Here is a 17,322-nt window from a genome sequence, read left to right as displayed (position 1 = left end):
ATGGGAGCCCTCCCACAATGCACATCGGCTGGCCAGCTAGGGTGGAGCGCCCAGAAACAGAGAAGCTAGTCAACGTCACAACAAGCTAGATAAGCGGCCGCAGTTAACAGCTCTTTATTTTTTATTTTTTTTAAAAGAGAATTTCAGCGTAGTGGTGTTTATGAGTATTATTTGAGCCAAGTTGAAGACGGATGCTGCTGTGGCATTGACACCTAGCGGCGGTTGCTTGGCGGTGCCTCTTAGCATCAGCTAGCCGGGGTGAAGCGCAGTCCGACTGACGGGGTAAAGCTGTCCAAGCAGCCGCTGGCAACATCAGGCAACTCGCCCCCGCACGAACAGACAAAGAGGAGACAATTACAACAACATAAACTGTCGCTTTGAACAATACTTATCTCCACGTGACGGAGACGCCGTTTTATCCGCCTCCAACAGTTTGGATGCTAATTGGTTGGCATTCGCTAAGTTAGCGATCGAAAAGTTGTTTAGGTAGCTTTAGCTTTAGCAAAGCCGAGCTAAAACAAACACACAATGAGCTCCGAGGAGACCGCGTCGTCTGCCAAAACCACTCCGGAGGATGATGGCATGACGTGGTGGTACCGATGGCTCTGCAAAATAGCCGGAGTTCTGGGAGGAGTGTGTAAGTAAATTAATATTTTAACCACTTGAAACTTTAATAATAGCTACATCCTTTCTTTTAGTCGGAATATTAAGCTTGGGATCTGGTAATCCCACCAGGACTCTGCTGCTCTCTATTTAGAACCGAGCACTGGACCAAGTAGCAAATGTGCATCTGCCAAGTCTCATAAAAGCCTTTTCTTTTGTCCCCCTGAGGGCAGCAGCAACCGCCCGTGTGCACCCTTATGGCCTGTGTGTATGTATCTAAATAAACAGTATGAGCTGAACCACCAGCAGAGTTTCCACACAGTGTTACGCAGTGAGACAGGGCTGCTTTGTGCTGCTTGCGGTGCAGTTTTCCATCACAATTCCACCTCAACCGTGTCGCCTTCACAGTGACACCAGAGTCCCTGTGCCTGTATCACATTAACCAGCCAGCCTGCTGCATATTCAATGGATCTGTATTATTAAGGAGGCCGGATGTGTTGCTGTGTTGCCTAGCCAACCCCTCTGTTTGTTTGTGTTTTCATGTTGTTTTTTAGCACAATATAGGTCCATGTGGCCCAAATGGATTCTATTTGATCCTTCCAGCGTATGAATTTCATTATGAATTTCATGTATGAATTACTCTAAACTGCCCTGTGCTGAACTAAACTAGAGGCACACTTACGATCGTCCCACACGTAATATGAAAAACATTTTAGAGCACAGTGACAATATTTTGTGTACGGTGACTGTAGTGTTGTGTAGGCCGTGTGTGTTTCTGAACAGCATGTCTGTCTCTGTTTACTCTTGTGCCAATCATGCAGCTTGTGCCGTCTCAGGCGTCTGGAACTGTGTTACTGTAAACCCTTTGAACATCGCTGCAGGGGTGTGGATGGTGTAAGTATCGTCATCCATCTCAGCTATTGTCAGTGCTTTTATTTTGTATGTGTGTTGTTTTCCAGGCCTAAAGTGTTACAGTATGTATATATATATATATATATATATATATATATATATATATATATATTTCGCCGGTTGCCGCCTCTGTCGCCCCCTGTCGTGCAACCGGGGCACTGCAGACTGTGTTTAGATGGAGGTGAATTTGCTGAATCACTGCTCTGTTTGTCTCCTCTCCTCCTCTCCCTCCACCCATCAAGGTTGAATGCCTTTGTGCTCTTCCTGTGCGAGGTCCCCTTCTGCTGCCAGTTCATAGAGTTTGCCAATGCGGTCGCGGCCCGCGCCGACAAACTCAAGCCTTGGCAGAAAGCCTTCTTCTACTGCGGGTGAGGGGCCACGGCAACACACACACGGCACTCGGTTTTAAATCAATGGGAGTGCTGGAGTGAAAATGTCGGGATTGTAGATTTATAGTGGGGATGTGTTGCTTTTTTTTTTTCCCCCCGTCGTCTGCTTATCGCCTGGTTTTTATTTGTGTCTCCTGCTGGATGACTTGCAGGATGGCTCTGTTCCCGGTGTGTTTGAGTTTCTCCATTACCACCCTGTTCGGAAACGCCATCGCCTTCGCCACGGGGGTCCTTTACGGCCTCGCGTCCCTAGGAAAGAAGTAAGAGCGAAACGCCTGAATCGTGACCAGATGATTACGGCCTAAATTAGTTAAATTGTCTGACAGTGGAATGCGTGTGATTGTGTTCAATCGACTGTTAATTGGTTCTTTTCTGAAGGATTGATAATTGGTATCTGAGGATGGAAATTGGAAATGTTCAAATGCTACAGCCCTGAAAATATAATTACAGTATTGCTAGGTTAATTTTATTTCTTGTTCTTATCTTCCTTTTTTATTATATTCGTCCAAATGGATATTTTTTTAATTTTCTGTATCTCTGATTCTTTCTCCTCCAAACACCTTAAAACGCCACATTAAAACAGGCTTTCCTATTCAGTGCAGTAACGCAACCAGCTAATTCCAATTAGTTTTTTTTTTTTTCTTTAAACACCCTTAATGAATCTCATTAACTCGATCGTGTGTTTTAACGCCAGCCGTCCTTCGAACACCTCTCCCTCGTCTTAACCTTCCGTAACCCTCCTCTCCTCACAACCGTTCTCCCCCCCCACCCACCCACCAGGGGTGACGCGGTGACCTACGCCAGGCTGCAGCACCAGAAGCAAGGCGATGAAGAGAGGATGACGGGAACGCCAAACGGGGCTCCAGAGTGAGGCGCCTGCTTCCCTGCACTCCTCTCCCTCCTCCTCCTCCTCTTCCTCCCGTCCTGTTTCTCTCAGTCCTTTATGATTTTTTTTTTTTTTTTTTCCCGTGCTCCATCCATTCTACCTCTTCCTCCATGACCATTTGGTGTCACTACATAGAAAAACACCACTGGGTTTATTTATTTATTTCCTTCCAATGCAATTAACCTCAACTCTGACGTGAATTCAGTCCTTGTTTGCTCCCTGACGTGCAAGTTAATTTCGTGTCAGATTTTATGTGTTTTTACCCCTTTTTCTGGGTTGTATTTATTTATGTTCTTCTCCCTCTATGGTGTTTGTAAGTTTTAAACCTTGTTTTTTGAGGCTAAAAAAAAAAAGAAAAGAAGAAAGGCACATCTTAATCACCCAAGAGCCTTTTCGGAAATCCTCGTCGATCTAAATGTGATGATGAAATGTAAATAATTGACTATTGAATGACTCAGAATGACTCAGAGTTGACTGTTGTAAAAGCACCGGGGGTTTGTCGGTCAGCGAGATGATGAAACGCTGCTTGTGGCTGTGGTTAGGTCCTGCATCCAGTCCTGAGCAGCTCATCTTAGCAGCGATATCAACCTCCCTGCTTGACGTTTAAAACAAAAAACAAAAAACAAACAAAAAAAAAAATTCATGCAGCTACTTTAAAGGCCCAGTGTGGGAACCGTATTGCTCTGATCAGTCACTAACAACAAGTATTGGCATGAAGGCCGGCCGTGTGTGAAGGTTCCACAAGAATAAGCAACAGTTGTTGTCTTGCAGCACACTGTCTTGCCACTAGGTGGTACTAAATCTCACACACCGGCCCTCTAAGGGTTGAATGGAAGAAAGGCTTTTGATTTTTGTTGCATTAACAGTCGGCTGAGGTCGCTGTTAGTACCAAAGTTTTATGACAGTTTAGGATGGAGGAGGCATCATACAAATGAAACATTCATGACTTTTGGACCTCTTTTGCGTTTCCTCAGTGTCGCCAGTTGACAGGATTTGTCGCTCTCATTGGACTAAATCTGCTTCGAACAAAAAATGTGTGTCGTTTCTCTCCCCCCCCCTCCCCCCCAAGTGAGCTAAAACATTTTTATATTTTCCTGCGTTTTTATTCCTTTGGTTAATTTAAAGATCACGCGGGGCATCTTGCACTTTGTTTTCTTTCTGTGTGTGTGTGTGTGTGTTTGTTTGTGTGTGTGTGTGTGTGTGTGTAGCAGCTGGGATAAAGGGAATTTAATGAGAAGCTCTCACCGCACGGGGCGTGTTGTTTCCGTGCGGTTCCTTACGATCAAACATCCAGTAGCGAGCAGAGGTCTGTCAGACACAGCGTGAGCTCACGTCTTCTTTGTTTGTTTGTTTGTTCGTTCGTTCGTTTGAGCCGTGATTGGCTCACGCTTCAGAAAACGGTCACGTTTTAACGAAGGGAAGCAACCGCTCTGTGTCCCGCGACGGCGATCAGAGCCGTGTTTGGCTTCTGACACGGCTGTGTGTGTGTGTGTGTGTGTGTGTGTGTGTGTGTGTGTGTGTTGTGTTGCCTTGCCTTGCCTTTGTACTGTCCTGGCTACCCAAGGATGCTTTAAGAATCCCTGTTTACACGCGCCCGCTGCCGACGCTTCGAGTTCTCACCCAGCCCGTGACCGAGTGGATTCTTCACGTTGCCACCAGCTCTCAGGTATCATACCTCACCGTGCACAGCATCACATGTTATATTAGAGTAGCTCGGAAAGTGTCATCGGAGCTTCTTCCCTTTTCTGGAACCGTCGGTCAAACGCCACAGACCCACCAGCAGTCTGAACTCCCACCCCCCCCCTCCCCCAACACCACCACCATCCAGCAGCACCAGGAAACCCTCCGTGTTTTGTTTGGGGTTTTTTTTTTTTTTGCGGTGACATGCATCTCAAAGACACACCACCGGTTCGATTGATTGCACGCGTGGTGGCGCTACAGTGTACGAGGTTTTGGCGTGTGTGTCATGTTGTGTGTCGTGATGTGAATCTGGACCTTGTTTGAAACTTGTGGAATAAACAGACTTGCTACTACTGCCTCAGTGTCGAGCTGTCTGACCGAGAACGCCCATCGACACCTTGTTTTTGTTTTTTAACTGAAATAAAATCCAGTCAGTATTTCTTCTTAAAATGTAATTTTGCTACTATTTATTTCTTTTATTTATACCTTTATTTAGACGGGACAGTGCATATTAATGAACACTGAGTACTTACTGTAAATACGCCTGACTTAATGCTGCTAAATTTCATCCGTAGTGGTCCCCGTTATGATTTGTAAAATTTTAGCGTCATGGACATATGCACCATCCCACCACCAGGGGGTCTTATTACTTGATCCAATTAAGCTCTTTCTCTTATCAGAACCCTGTTTACTACTCTGCGCTGTTTTTACACACTCGCCTGTTAACCGGGTGATTGGCCGCCGTACAAACACCACTAATTGGGATTTGACCCAGAGTTTTTATGTGGTGCATCATCGGCTCATTTGGATTCTTTAATTCTATCATCTTCCACCCAGTAAATGAAATGCTTTGTGATGTGGGTCGTCGTACTTTGACAGCTGAAACTCCTTTTCCTTCAGTATGTTCAGTAAAGCACTTCAATCTGTCTGTGCTTGGATGAGTCAGAATCACACCTGTTCATGTGACTCCTGTAAAATAAGGACTACTTCTTCATTGAAGAAAGTGAAGTGTGTGCTTTTAGGATAGAGATGAGAATTATTTTTCCAGCTATTATTACTTCTCTGTCCCAAATGTCCCATTCCCCTTTCATCTACGATCAAAGAGCAGCTTGTGAACTAGGATTTCAGGTTGTGAGTCCCCAGTCTGTCTTTTCATGTCAGATCACACACACACACACACACACACACACACGTCCAGACAAAAATATATAGTTTAAAGTGAATTCAGTTGATCTTCAAGATGTTTGCAAAGCAGCTTACTTTCTTCCATGGTTCTGGGGGACTTTGCTGAGTCCCTGCTGGCTGACAGGAGACTGCTCAGTGCCAAGAAATAATCCGGCCTGTTCTTTAGGGACTATTATAATCCAGTGAGCAGAACTACGACGACAGCTTCCAGTCTGGTCTTCAGTTCCAAAGACTCCCTGGCGGTGATGCTAAATTCATAAACCCAGAGCACCTCCTCAGTTGACATAGTAATAAAGTTTGTACTCTAGTTGTGCAGATATTTTGGTTTTGGTTGCATCAAACTACGTCTTTTTTCTTTTTTTTCTTTAATCAATAGATTTTTTTTTTATTATTGCACTGCACCATTTGAGGGCCTCTGTTATAAAACAACGAACGAGAGGCAACAATATTTTTTTGAATTGGCCTGCAGTGTAGTTGAGATTCGGATTGACACTGAGTAGCCAAGAGAGGGCGCCATATGTCATAACATATTTCCACAGCTCTGAGTTCTTGGTCGTCTCTTTCTGAAGCCTCAATGTCACGCGACGCTCAAATTAGGTTGGACCGGGGATCAACACCCTGAGATTCACTGACTTGCACAACTGCCCGGGCAGAAATGTGATTTTGTGTCTGAAAATGTTTCCCCGCTGTGCTCAGAGTCTCCTCCACCTTCCTGCTGAGGGGAATCCCGGGGCACTGCGAGGATGATGAAAATGACCGTCTGAGCTTCGTTTGATGAATCTCAGCCATTTGATCAGGATCGTGACTCTGCAGTGATGTAATAAGGAGCAAAAACAAAGCTCAGATGATTTATGTGCAGTCGGGGAAGTTGGAGGTGCCCTGCCTGCAAGGCTGCCACCGGGTTCGGCCGAGTGAAAATGGGCCCTAAAGCACCGACAGAAAATGTTGTTTTAGGCACAAAAAAAATGTTAACGACGATCAAAATGAATGGGCAGTCTGAGCTATTGATCTGCTATACATTTCCTTCTGCAGCAATGAGCTGTAATCAATCAGGCTTAGAGAGAGGATCTTAAATCATTCGCGTGAGTAATAACATTAATCTGATTTATTTTGTCATGCAAGCTGCAATAGAAATAAAATAATACCACTCATACCACTAAAATGTTTCTCACGGGGGGGGGGATCCTTCACTCAGTGAGTCAATTTGTTGATAATCATCATCATCATCATCATCATCATCATCATCATCCATCCATCCATTTTCAATACCAATACTTCTTCCTGCACTCAGGATTGCAAATAAATGAAAATGAAATGAAATAATTTTCCCTCGGGGACAATAACAATCAAATCTAATCTATTATTATTATTATTATTATTATTATTATTATTATTATTATTATTATTATCATCATCATCAGTGAGGCATCTTTCCCCCCCCTGTGACCATTAATAGAAAAGGATGTGATTGCTGAGGGAGAAGTGTGACTTTTAACTCGCCGCGGGGGGTGGGACTTGTAACTGCTCCTGGTTGCATCATGCGTGGGAACTTTGCGCCAATGAGGGCTCGGCTTTGTGCGGCGTGGAGAAGGAGGAGGAGGAGGAGGGAGGGATGAAGGGAGGGAGGGAGCGGAGACGGGTGCAGCAGCAGCAGCAGCAGTAGTTGTTGAGGGGGACCAGACACACAGCAGATCAGCGCGCGGTGGACAAACATCACCTGCGGCCGGAGAAACGCTGGATTTTTAGGAGGTCAGCGCGCGCGCATCCCTCCCCCCCTTGGTTCCCGCGCGTGCGTTTCGCTTCCACGGGAAGCGCAAACAAGGAAGGGAGGACGGACGGAGAAGCCCTCGCGCAGGGGGTGAGGAGGGTCCCAGTGGAGGACCTCTCCCCGGGAGCGACAACAATGCACCGCGGCTCGCTCGTGGGAAGAAGAACCGCGCGGTGTTTACGCACGCGGGCGTGACGGGCTCGGCACCGTTTAGCCTTGGTGGCTGGGGTGACGTCAAGGTGCTTCCCATTTGTTGTTGTCGCGCGCCCGCCTTTTTTTTTTTTTTTTTTTTTGGCTATTGTGTGGCTTTTCCCATTTCCTGAGCGCGCGCGATGCCCGCGAGGAACAGGTACAACCTGGTGGACGACCTGGCGGACTCGAGGGTGCCGCTGCACAACGAGGAGGCGTACCAGCACGGCATCCACTTCCAGGCCAAGGTGAGCGCGCGCCGACTCCCTTCATCTACACCTTCACTCATTCATTCAGCTATTGCTTTAATTGGGCTTCCCTGTTATGTGTGTGCGGTTTCGTGGTGGTGGTGGTGGTGGTGGTGCAGGTGCAGCGGATCCCCCGTAAAGTTTGAACGCGCGGCCCCGGCGTGTGTTTGTGCTCACCACGTGACCGCAACCTCCTCCCCCCCTGAATTCAAATTTGCATAATAATCACACAACAGGGTTTGATGTCCTCATTTCCGATGCTCCAAAGTGGACTGATGTGACTGCCGCTGAATTATTAATCTCTCCGTGGAGCCCCCCCCCCCCCTCTCTCTGCCTCTCTCTCACCCAAACAACAGTCCCAACTTTTGCGTCTTGTTTTGGCGCAGCTTCCACTCTTTCTGAAAGCAGGCCAGTGACGCCGCGTCAAAGTCCAACGTTCCAACGCGCCCTTTTCTTTTATTGCCGTCACCAGTTCATCAGGCTTATTGCAAAAATGACACCTGCGTGGCTACTCGGCTCCACGCGTGATTGAATTCTGACGTGGAAAAAGCTTCTTTTCTCCCAACCTTTTCCAGTAATACTCACTACAGCAGCGGCGGTGTCGCCCACAGTGTGTCTGTGACAGCCACAGAGAGCTTTCTGAGGAGGACTGCCTGGCATATGATGAAAGAAAAAGTTTGGTGTATAAGTGAAAAAATATGTTTACTTTCAAAGCAATATAGTTGTGTGTTTTTTTGCTTTGGAAACACAAGTGAAATGAAGTGAAACTGAAACTGAATTAAATGCCCCGCATTTGACAAACACTGATAGCTTTATCTTCCATTCAGGGGGTGGGGGGTTGGGGGGGGGCAGCAGCCTGGCAGGAAGAAGCAGAATTGTTAGCCCTCTGTTTGCAGCCTCCTACTAAGATGAGTTATCGTCACAAACTTGAATAGGAGCTGTTTTGTCAAGCGCTCCCTCTGAGTATAAACTTTGTGAAAAGTGGAGCAAAGAGAACAAAAGTAACAGATTGACTTCAACTGCGTCTGCAGACAGTGACACATTGTATTCATAAAAAAAAAAAAATGATGAAGCCATGCTGTTTTCTGTGACTGAGTGCTGTGACTCAAGAGGAACAGTCACCGACTTTGCTGACTGACTGACTGACTGACTGAGTGACTGACTTGCACCCTGCTGACCTCGTTGCGTGTCACCGCCGCTGACTCTTTCGCCTCTCTTCCCGACAGTATGTGGGCAGCCTGGACGTTCCCCGGCCCAACAGCCGGATGGAGATCGTGGCGGCCATGAGGAGAATCAGGGTAAGATGCATTTTTCATGACGGGCCGGCCCGGTGTCTCAGTCCGGAGAAATGTATCTCCGCAGCGGCACTGTAGCCTCGCACACACGCACACACGCGCAGAGTACAAAGAGTGTGCCGCTGTCTGATGGAATCTGCGCTGAGGATGGAGGGACTCACGCTGGAGCTGGAGCTGTTTTTTTTTTTTTTTTTTTTCCGGCAGAGGATGCAGGGATGAATTTTGTCGGAGGTTTGGAAAGCGATAGAGCTGCTCCCTCCGCACAGATTTTGACCCTGTGGCCACTTTGGCCCCGACTTCTCCTCATAATCCCCCAACTTGGCCCTGTTTAACCCCGTTATTCAGACGGCGGCGCCGATCCCGTTACAGTTCCTCCCTCCCACTGTGTCTCAGACTTCATCCCGAGCTGAAAACACGGCGCCGCGTCAGACGGAGCGCTTCTGTAATTTGTGACTCAACAGACTCGCCGGGGTTTTTTTTTTTTTCTTTTTTTTTCTTTTTTTTGACATGACAAGGCTCTTAAGCCCCGAGACGAGCCGACGTGTGCGGGAAGAGGGAACGCCGGATTGGCTAAAAGCTACTAAAAGCCCTGATGTGCGCCGCTAAAAAAAAAATGCTCGCGTTTCCAGACCGAAGCTGTTGAGTTTGACTTATTTTCTGCTGCCTTGCCTTGTTTTTAGGAGGTCACGCCTGGGGGCGAAAGCTCAGTTTTTAAGGCGAAGCGACCTGATCTGACTTTAACGATCTGTTCCATTTAATTGGCTGAGTGTCACACGCTGACGAGCCAGAGAGGCCCGAAGGTAGAAACCCTGCTGGTCGTGATGATGTACTGCAGCCTCGGGGCAGATCGTAAAAGCAGCAGGTCCAGGCAGGACGCCTTCTTCTCTTTTCTTATGTTGGCTCGATTTATCACGAGGGATGGGCGATTTTGGACAAAAATAAAATCCATTATTTATTTATTTTTTTCTCTGAAAACTCAATTTTCGATTTCGATTCTTTTTTTTTGTTGGTCAAACTACAAAAGACAATGGGAATAAATTATTTGAAATATTTCATGTTTATTTTTTTTCCAGAAAAATCGCAAACAAACTTCCCTATTGGGAATGAAGTGCAACTGAAAGACACTGTAAGTGACAACATTTACAGGCTTCTTGACCAAACAATGAAGAATCCCTTGGGATTCACCAAACTTCACTTGAAAATGAAGTTCTTCATAAACAAAGAGGAAGTTCCCTTATTTGGGAAGAAAGTGAAAACTTCAGAACCAAAAACAAATGAATCCCCCCTGTGGATAAAGTGACAAACTTAACTGTTTTCCACCAAACATCACTTTCAAAATAAAAGTTTTTTCCTATCCTCTTGAACAACGATGAACGAATAGAAAGCGAAACCTTCACATTTTGTGCAGAGACGCACAGTCAGGAAGCATGCCAGATGAAAATTACACCAATCCTGATTGGCTGGTGAGACGTATCCGTCCGCATCAGGTAGTCCCACCTCCCGTGAATGCCACCCAATGCGGACCTCATTCAAACACCTCTTCCCACACAGCAAATCGTCATTTAGCGCAGGCTATTCTAACTGTCCACAGACGGACCTCACCTGATTCCGTCAATGCTCGATAAAGATGAGCGCTTTAAAAAAAAAAAAAAAAAAAAAAAAATCACAAAAGTTTTTTTATGTGTGTTTTTCTCTCTTACCGACCGTCTATTTTTACGGCGGCTCGCCTCCTGCGCCACTCACGTTTATTTGCGTCTCACATGCGAAACGCGCACACGTTTGGCTCCGTTCGCCGCCGCCCACTGAGCTCCCTGGAGGTTGAAAGAAAGCCTCGGATGAATAATGAATGACTCGCCGTATTTAAACCTCAGCCCAGTGTATGGGTTGTATGGGGTCCGACCCTGCCCTGGGTTTTTGCTCCGTAAAGCTTTCTATAGTCGCAGGGGGCAAAGTAAACAATGCAGGGCGGAACGCACACGCACAAAACAACAACTTCTTACTTATTAATTTGCCCTGAGTGTCGTTTCTAATATCTTCTGGCAGGGCGCAGAGCCGCGGCTGCTATTTTCGAGGCTAGTTGCGGCGCCGACTTGGTGCGGGGGTGCTCGGGGGTTCTTTTCTTTAAATGCGTGAAGGTTTCTGCTCAACAGGAAGTTGCAGAAATGCGTCGGACTGACGCAAGACAGAGTGGCTCAGCGTCCGCCTCATCCCTGACGCTCACTTTGCGTCTTCTGGAGGCACCTCGGGTTTTGTCGTCGTGTTTTTGCGATCCAGATTTTTCTGGAGGAAAGACTGGAGAAACATAACAAGCGAAGAGGGAAATGAAAAAATACCACCAAACAAGAGTTGCAGCTGGCGGAATCACAGCAACGTCGCAACTGTTTATTGAAAGTCCTGCAGGTTTTTGGCCCCTCAGACTGGCCGAGTTGTCCAGTGCCTCCTTCCTTCCAGATTAGAGTTAAAAGAGGTTGAAATAATCTGCATGTCTTCATCCAATGTGTCTCCTCAGCCTCAGTTTCACCCACATGGAAGCAAAGAGTAAAGCGATCTGTTTTGCCAATAACTTCTTTTTGGAGGGTGAACTGAAGAGAAACGTGAGATTTTCATTTCCAAGCTTCCAAGTCGGTTGCCAAGTCAGAACACGATTACCCTCCTCCCCCATCTCCGCCAACTCCTACCGGCCCTCCTCCTTCCTCTTTCATAAATAAACTAGACGGACGGGCCTTGTCTTTAATTTAAAATCTCAAACTTTTTTGCCATCTGAGGAACCGGGCTTGGCGCTGGCACACTGGGCGCGAGATTAAAGGGCGGTGGAGTGAAGCGACTGAGCGTCGGGGGGGGAGAGAGAGAGAGAGAGAGAGAGAGAGAGAGAGAGAGAGAGAGAGAGAGAGAGAGAGAGAGAGAGAGAGAGAGAGAGAGAGAGAGAGAGAGAGAGAGAGAGAGAGAGAGAGAGGAGGTCCTGGAAGCTGCCTGGGGTTGCACCACGGTGGCTGGCAGAGCCACAGTCGTCCCGGGAGCTAATCACTTTAGCCGCTGCTGACGCGAGCAGCGACCCGAAACATCAGCGCCGGCGCAAATCGGAGGAGAGGGGAGCGGCGCTAGTTGAGTCCTCAACTCAGGCTTTCCCTTTTTTGCCGCCGCCGCCAAAGACGCAACTTCTTTGCACCCCCGCCGATCCTTTCAGGCCCGGCGTCCGGGCCCCTCCCACCGCGACGACCTCCTAGGAATTTGTCTCCTATTGAGTTTGACTAACGGCACAGAAATTCCTCCGCGGACTCCTTTTTTTTTTTTTTTTTTTTTTTTGTTTAGTCGATAAAGAAAGAAAGAAGAAAGTCTCTATGGCGGATCCCCCCCCCCTTTGTTTCCAGCGGCCGTCATATGTGATTAACAGGGAGCAACAAAGGGGCGGCGGGCGCGGCTCTGCGTCCCGGCCGTTTGGTTTCCCAGTTTTGAGGGGAACAAAATAAAGTCCTGGTGTTGCTGAGAAGAATCTTTGCTCTTGCTGTTTTAGGACGGAAGGAAGAGGAGGAGAGTTTTTCCTCCTCTCCCAACTCTTTGCTATCTCACTCTTCTCCCTCCTCCTCCCCCTCCTCCTCCTCCGCCTCCTCTGTTTGCCTCTCACCCCCCCCCCCCCCTCACGCCACCCCAAAATAGCCCCCGTCTGAGTCCGGCCCGTCTCCGCCATCCACTCCGCCGCTGACAGGAATAGATTTGAGGGCCGAGGGCGGCCGCTGCCGCCGCTGCGCGACGCCTCCCCTTTTGAATTTCGATCAGGGAGCCCTAATGGGATTTTAAGCCTCCCTCTCATGTCCGTCAGGCTGCAGCCTCCTTCTTGCGCCTGCCAAGGGGCTCGCTGCGAAAAATCACACGGCTCTCCCCTCCTCTCCCCCTCCCCTCCTCTCTCCTCCCCTCCTCTCCCCTCTCATCCCCTCTCCTCGCTTGTCCTTGCGTCTCACGACAAGAACTCCGTCTGTGAGAAGCCGAAATCTCGACTTTTTATTTTTTATTTCGCCCCCCCCCTCCCTCCCCTACTGGTCCTCCCGTGTTTGGATCGGTCCAGTTCACCTTGGAGAGTATGCCGAGCTGTCATGACTTACGGGTGTTGTGGGAAAACGGGCAACGCGAACCTGTCAGCGGATGCAACAGAATGTTTGCTCTCAGTTTCTATATCTACAGTGTATATACACACACACACACACACATATAAAAGTCCTGGGATGGCTCTAGACTTGAAGAAACTCAAACTATGAAAGGGAAAAAGCTTTTCCCTAAAACAACCAAAGTTGTATCATCTTAATTAGGGACGTTAACAATTAATCGATTATCGATTCATTGTCGATGAAGGATTTAATCGATTCAATTAAATGAGTCGCAGTTAATTGAAAAATTTTACATTGGATTTTTTTTTTTTTGTTTTGTTAAATGGCGTGCTGTATACCTAGAACAACTTTTAAACAACTTTAGAAAAAAAAGTTTGAAAACAAAAGTTGAAATGCGACCCATTAGAAGTCAACTTAAAGTCAGAGTATGAACGTTTAGGTTTTTTTTTTACTGTTCTCTAATGTGAAAACGGGTCACATTGGACCCTCAACATTATTTAAGTGCTCTTTACACATTTGTCATTGTGAAATTTAGGTTCTCAGGAAAAATTGCGGCGTATCAATGAATCGTCAATCGATCGATAAGATAATTTGCATCCCCAATCCTAATGCACTTTCAGGGCGTCTCAAGCCAAATCACCTCCGACTTGATTTGTCAGTGTGAACACTTCAAACAAGCTCGGAACCCCTTTAAAGCCAAGCACACTTGGACCATAAATTAAAGCCATTAATTCAGAGGACAGAGTAATCAATACACGATTTCTCCGGTTTAAACACGAGGTCATTCATTGTGAAGTATCATCCAGGAGGGGGAGATTTTAAAGAGCCGATTGCAGAATCTTGATACCGCGTCCCACGCTAATGCCTCACATGTGAAAATGCGAGCGCGAGCGGCGCTGCCAACAGTTTGCTCTTCTGGAGTGCAGATTTTGTAAACATCAACAAATGCGATATGCATATCAGTGCTGCAAAGCGTGCGCGCTCATTAGCATCCCGCCTCCTCTCACACTGTTTATTTTGAGCTTGTCTTTCACCCGCGTTACACAACCTGTGAACCAGCCAAACAGCGGCAGAGGGGGAGGATGGGGGGGGGAGGGCAATCTCATTTAGCTCGGCCGACATAAACAACGACGGCTGTATTTTATTATTTTTTTGATCTGGTTTTCCTCCGGCTCGGCTCGGCTCGGCTCGGCTCAGTCATGATGTGGCAGAAATGGGATTGTTGTTTGTTTTATTTTTCAGTGAGACTCGGACGCGGGCCACCATCAAAGCAGGGTGAACATGTGCTGCCACACAAACAAACACAAACCATAATTATCGCAATTTTTTATTTAATTTTTTTTTTTGTTTGCATAACAATTGCACCCCGTCCCAGAAACACAGAGGGGGAATGAGAGCGCAGCTTAACCCCAGGGAGGGTCACAGATCCATAGCAGCTTGTGTGTGTGTGTGTGTGTGTGTGTGCGTGTGCTCTTCCTGCAACTCGCATTTGTGAACCTCTATTTTGGGGGGGGGGGCGGCGTGACACATATTGTGGGGGGGGGCTCCATTGTTTCCAGTGGGAACTTGTAATGACAGATGTACAGCAGGCCTGTGGGTGACCTACATGTGCTGGGGATTAGCTTTGATGAAACCCCGAGACAAGGGATGAGACGTCGAGTCGAGGGGTGCAGTCGGGGGGGCGGGGGGAAGGAGGGAGGGAGGGGGGGCGGGGGGGACCCGCTCCTCTCAAATCGCTGCCGTTTGATACGGATAAGTCCACGAGCGAGCGTTCAACCTCCGCTTGATCCGTTGTTGGAGGTCACGTGAGGGTTTAGCAAAAACCTGTATTAGCTGATATACGTAGCGTTGCGGCGTACCAGATGGTCACCTGTCCCGGTTTTTGGCAGGACTGTCACATGTTCAGGGTCGGGGTCGGGGTTCGGGTTGACATCGAGTAAGCTAGCGGATCTGAGCGAAAAAAAATAAGGAAGCAACAGCGACAACAAATGTTTTTTGGCCTAATTAAGACTTCACAGATTCAATAAAATCTTTAAGCGCAGGCGCCGGGCAGCTATCGGACACGCGGTCGGTCAGCCGCAACCCTCCCGAATTAGAATTAGCCCCGGCCGCCTGAGGTCACGGCCAGTTGCGTACGCGGAGGTCAGCGCGGTGCCGCGTTCAATCTGGAGCAAAAAAAGTGTCTAGTCGTTTATTAGGGAGTAATAAGCATCAGGCTTATCCTTTGACCCAGCGTTACTGTAAGGGAGCCCCCCCCCAATGTGATTACAAGGTCCTCTGGATCTGGCAACCCGGCTGACTGCCACTGAATCAAACCCCAGAACAAAGAGTGACCCAGACTTGTAAATTGATTTTAAGTTTTTGGGGGAACTGTGCAGCACAAATGGAATATTTTGTGCTGCACGATGCACAAGTGGAAAAGTTTAAAAGAAAAAAAAAACCCACAAAAACAGGACAGAAGGAAGGTAATTGGACTAATCTCAAAGCAAACAGCAGGCCAATCAGATTTATCTGATTGCATATTATAGAACAAATCAGTGGCAGCTCGACTCTCTCAGCTCAGCTTTCTTCATCACTGAATGCAAAAAAAAGCAAAGCAACCCACAAACTTCCACTTCTGACAGCCTCACACTAGCTAACCGCGCTAATCTCATCAGCAGCAGCCGTTTACGGTCTCGTTCCTACACCGTTCTCTTCTGTGGTTTTTAAGGGCGCTGCTTTTTTTTTTCTTCTGCAAAATCACTATTTTGAAAAAGTTGAGCAGCAGCAGCAGCAGCAGCAGCAGCAGCAGCAGCAGCAGCAGCAGCGATTTTCTCTTGAACCTCTCGACGACCTTGAGATAAATCGCCTCCTCGCTGTGTGGCGGCGCGTGACAGAGACGGCAGGTCTTCTCTCACATGGCCGGACAGGCAGGTGGCCAGTGGTGGCCCGCCTCCTCCGGCGTTGTGTCACACGCACACACACACACGGACACACACACACACACACGGACACACACACACACACCCATGCTTTTCATCATCTGCCCCCCAGGGACGGCCTTGTCGTTCGTCGCTGCAGTTACTTAAGTCGTACACAAGCTCCCGCCCCCTCGCAGGGAGCCGGGGTGTGTGTGTCTGTGTGTGTGTGTGTGTGTGTGTGTGTGTGTGTGTGTGTGTGCGTATGTGTGTGTGTGTGGTGTGGGGGAGGGGGGTAAAAGCGTTTCTAAAGCTGGTAAAGCTTTGAACTCGCCTCCCCGCTGAGGAACCTGAGGGCACAGTTTTCATCCTTGACCGTCACATCTGCAGCTTCAGCACGCACACCTCGGCTTTATTTGTCATGTCTGCGTGTTGTTTCTTTTCCTGCACGTCCATATTTTATCATAAAACGTCACTGTTTTCTAAGAAAGAAAAAAAAAAAAAAAAAAAACTAATCTGAAGGTTTTTATTCCGTTAAGAAAATGCTGGTGGGGGTTGCAAAGGTTGCAAAACAAACACAAGTCACATGACCTGATCAGGGTTGGCATTTTCAACCAGGTCAGCCGTGTAAAGGAAGTGTGTTTTTTTTTCTTTCTTTTTTTCCTTTTTCTTGGATGTGGCGGCTCTGCAGCCCGAGCTCTCAGCCGCACCGGCCGACCGCGGCTAATCTCCAGCGCAAACAGCAGCAGAGTCAACAAACCCCAGCAAGTGTCCGGCCGGTGGCACCTGTGGGTTCTGCTGACACGTCGCCCCAGGGCGCTGTGTGTGTTTTTGTGGGGGTTTTTTTCTTCCCCACATTCACCCTGCGGTCCCAGGTGTGAACGGGCTGCCGTCTGTCTCCCGCATAGCAACCTGGAAAAGTTTTTCCGCTGTGTGTGTTTGTGTGTGCGTCCCCATTGTTGCCAGTCATAATAGCGAATTCAACAGAAGGATGTTTCCTCTGCTTGGGTTTTTAACGAATGGGGCCGGGGGGGGCGGGGGGGGGGGGTCGTGCTCTCGCTATTGTCGCCACGAGATGAATGAAACCCAAAATGCCAGGCTGCTGCTCGGGTCCTGGAGTCTCCCCGGCGACCAGCCGGGCCGCTGAAAAACGTTTCAATTGCAGGTCAG

At 47.9% G+C, this 17,322-nt stretch overlaps 2 protein-coding genes across 3 annotated transcripts in view; both read left to right on the top strand.

Annotated features, from left to right (window-relative positions):
• The first annotated feature begins 1 nt into the window (after position 1).
• On the top strand, positions 2-4,826 carry cacfd1 (calcium channel flower domain containing 1). Its single transcript, XM_076013841.1, has 5 exons — positions 2-637; positions 1,425-1,497; positions 1,758-1,883; positions 2,057-2,164; positions 2,685-4,826. Exons 1-5 carry the CDS (start codon positions 529-531, stop codon positions 2,773-2,775), a joined length of 507 nt encoding a protein of 168 aa, XP_075869956.1. The 5' UTR covers positions 2-528; the 3' UTR covers positions 2,776-4,826.
• Positions 4,827-7,289: 2,463 nt separating this feature from the next.
• The window catches only part of LOC142880148 (carboxyl-terminal PDZ ligand of neuronal nitric oxide synthase protein), a 35,668-nt gene continuing 25,635 nt past the window's right edge, over positions 7,290-17,322 (top strand). For both annotated transcript variants that reach the window (XM_076013847.1, XM_076013846.1), the window contains exons 1-2: positions 7,290-7,860; positions 9,087-9,158. In XM_076013847.1, the coding sequence (XP_075869962.1) occupies positions 7,756-7,860; positions 9,087-9,158 (177 nt within the window). In that variant the 5' untranslated portion in view covers positions 7,290-7,755. The remainder of the gene's footprint in view (positions 7,861-9,086; positions 9,159-17,322) is intronic.

Source organism: Nelusetta ayraudi, unplaced genomic scaffold, assembly GCF_046127955.1.
Source record: "Nelusetta ayraudi isolate G7.1 ecotype Tasmania unplaced genomic scaffold, CSIRO-AGI_Nayr_v1 ptg000160l, whole genome shotgun sequence".
Taxonomy (NCBI): domain Eukaryota; kingdom Metazoa; phylum Chordata; class Actinopteri; order Tetraodontiformes; family Monacanthidae; genus Nelusetta; species Nelusetta ayraudi.
This window is presented reverse-complemented; position numbering and strand designations above follow the sequence as displayed.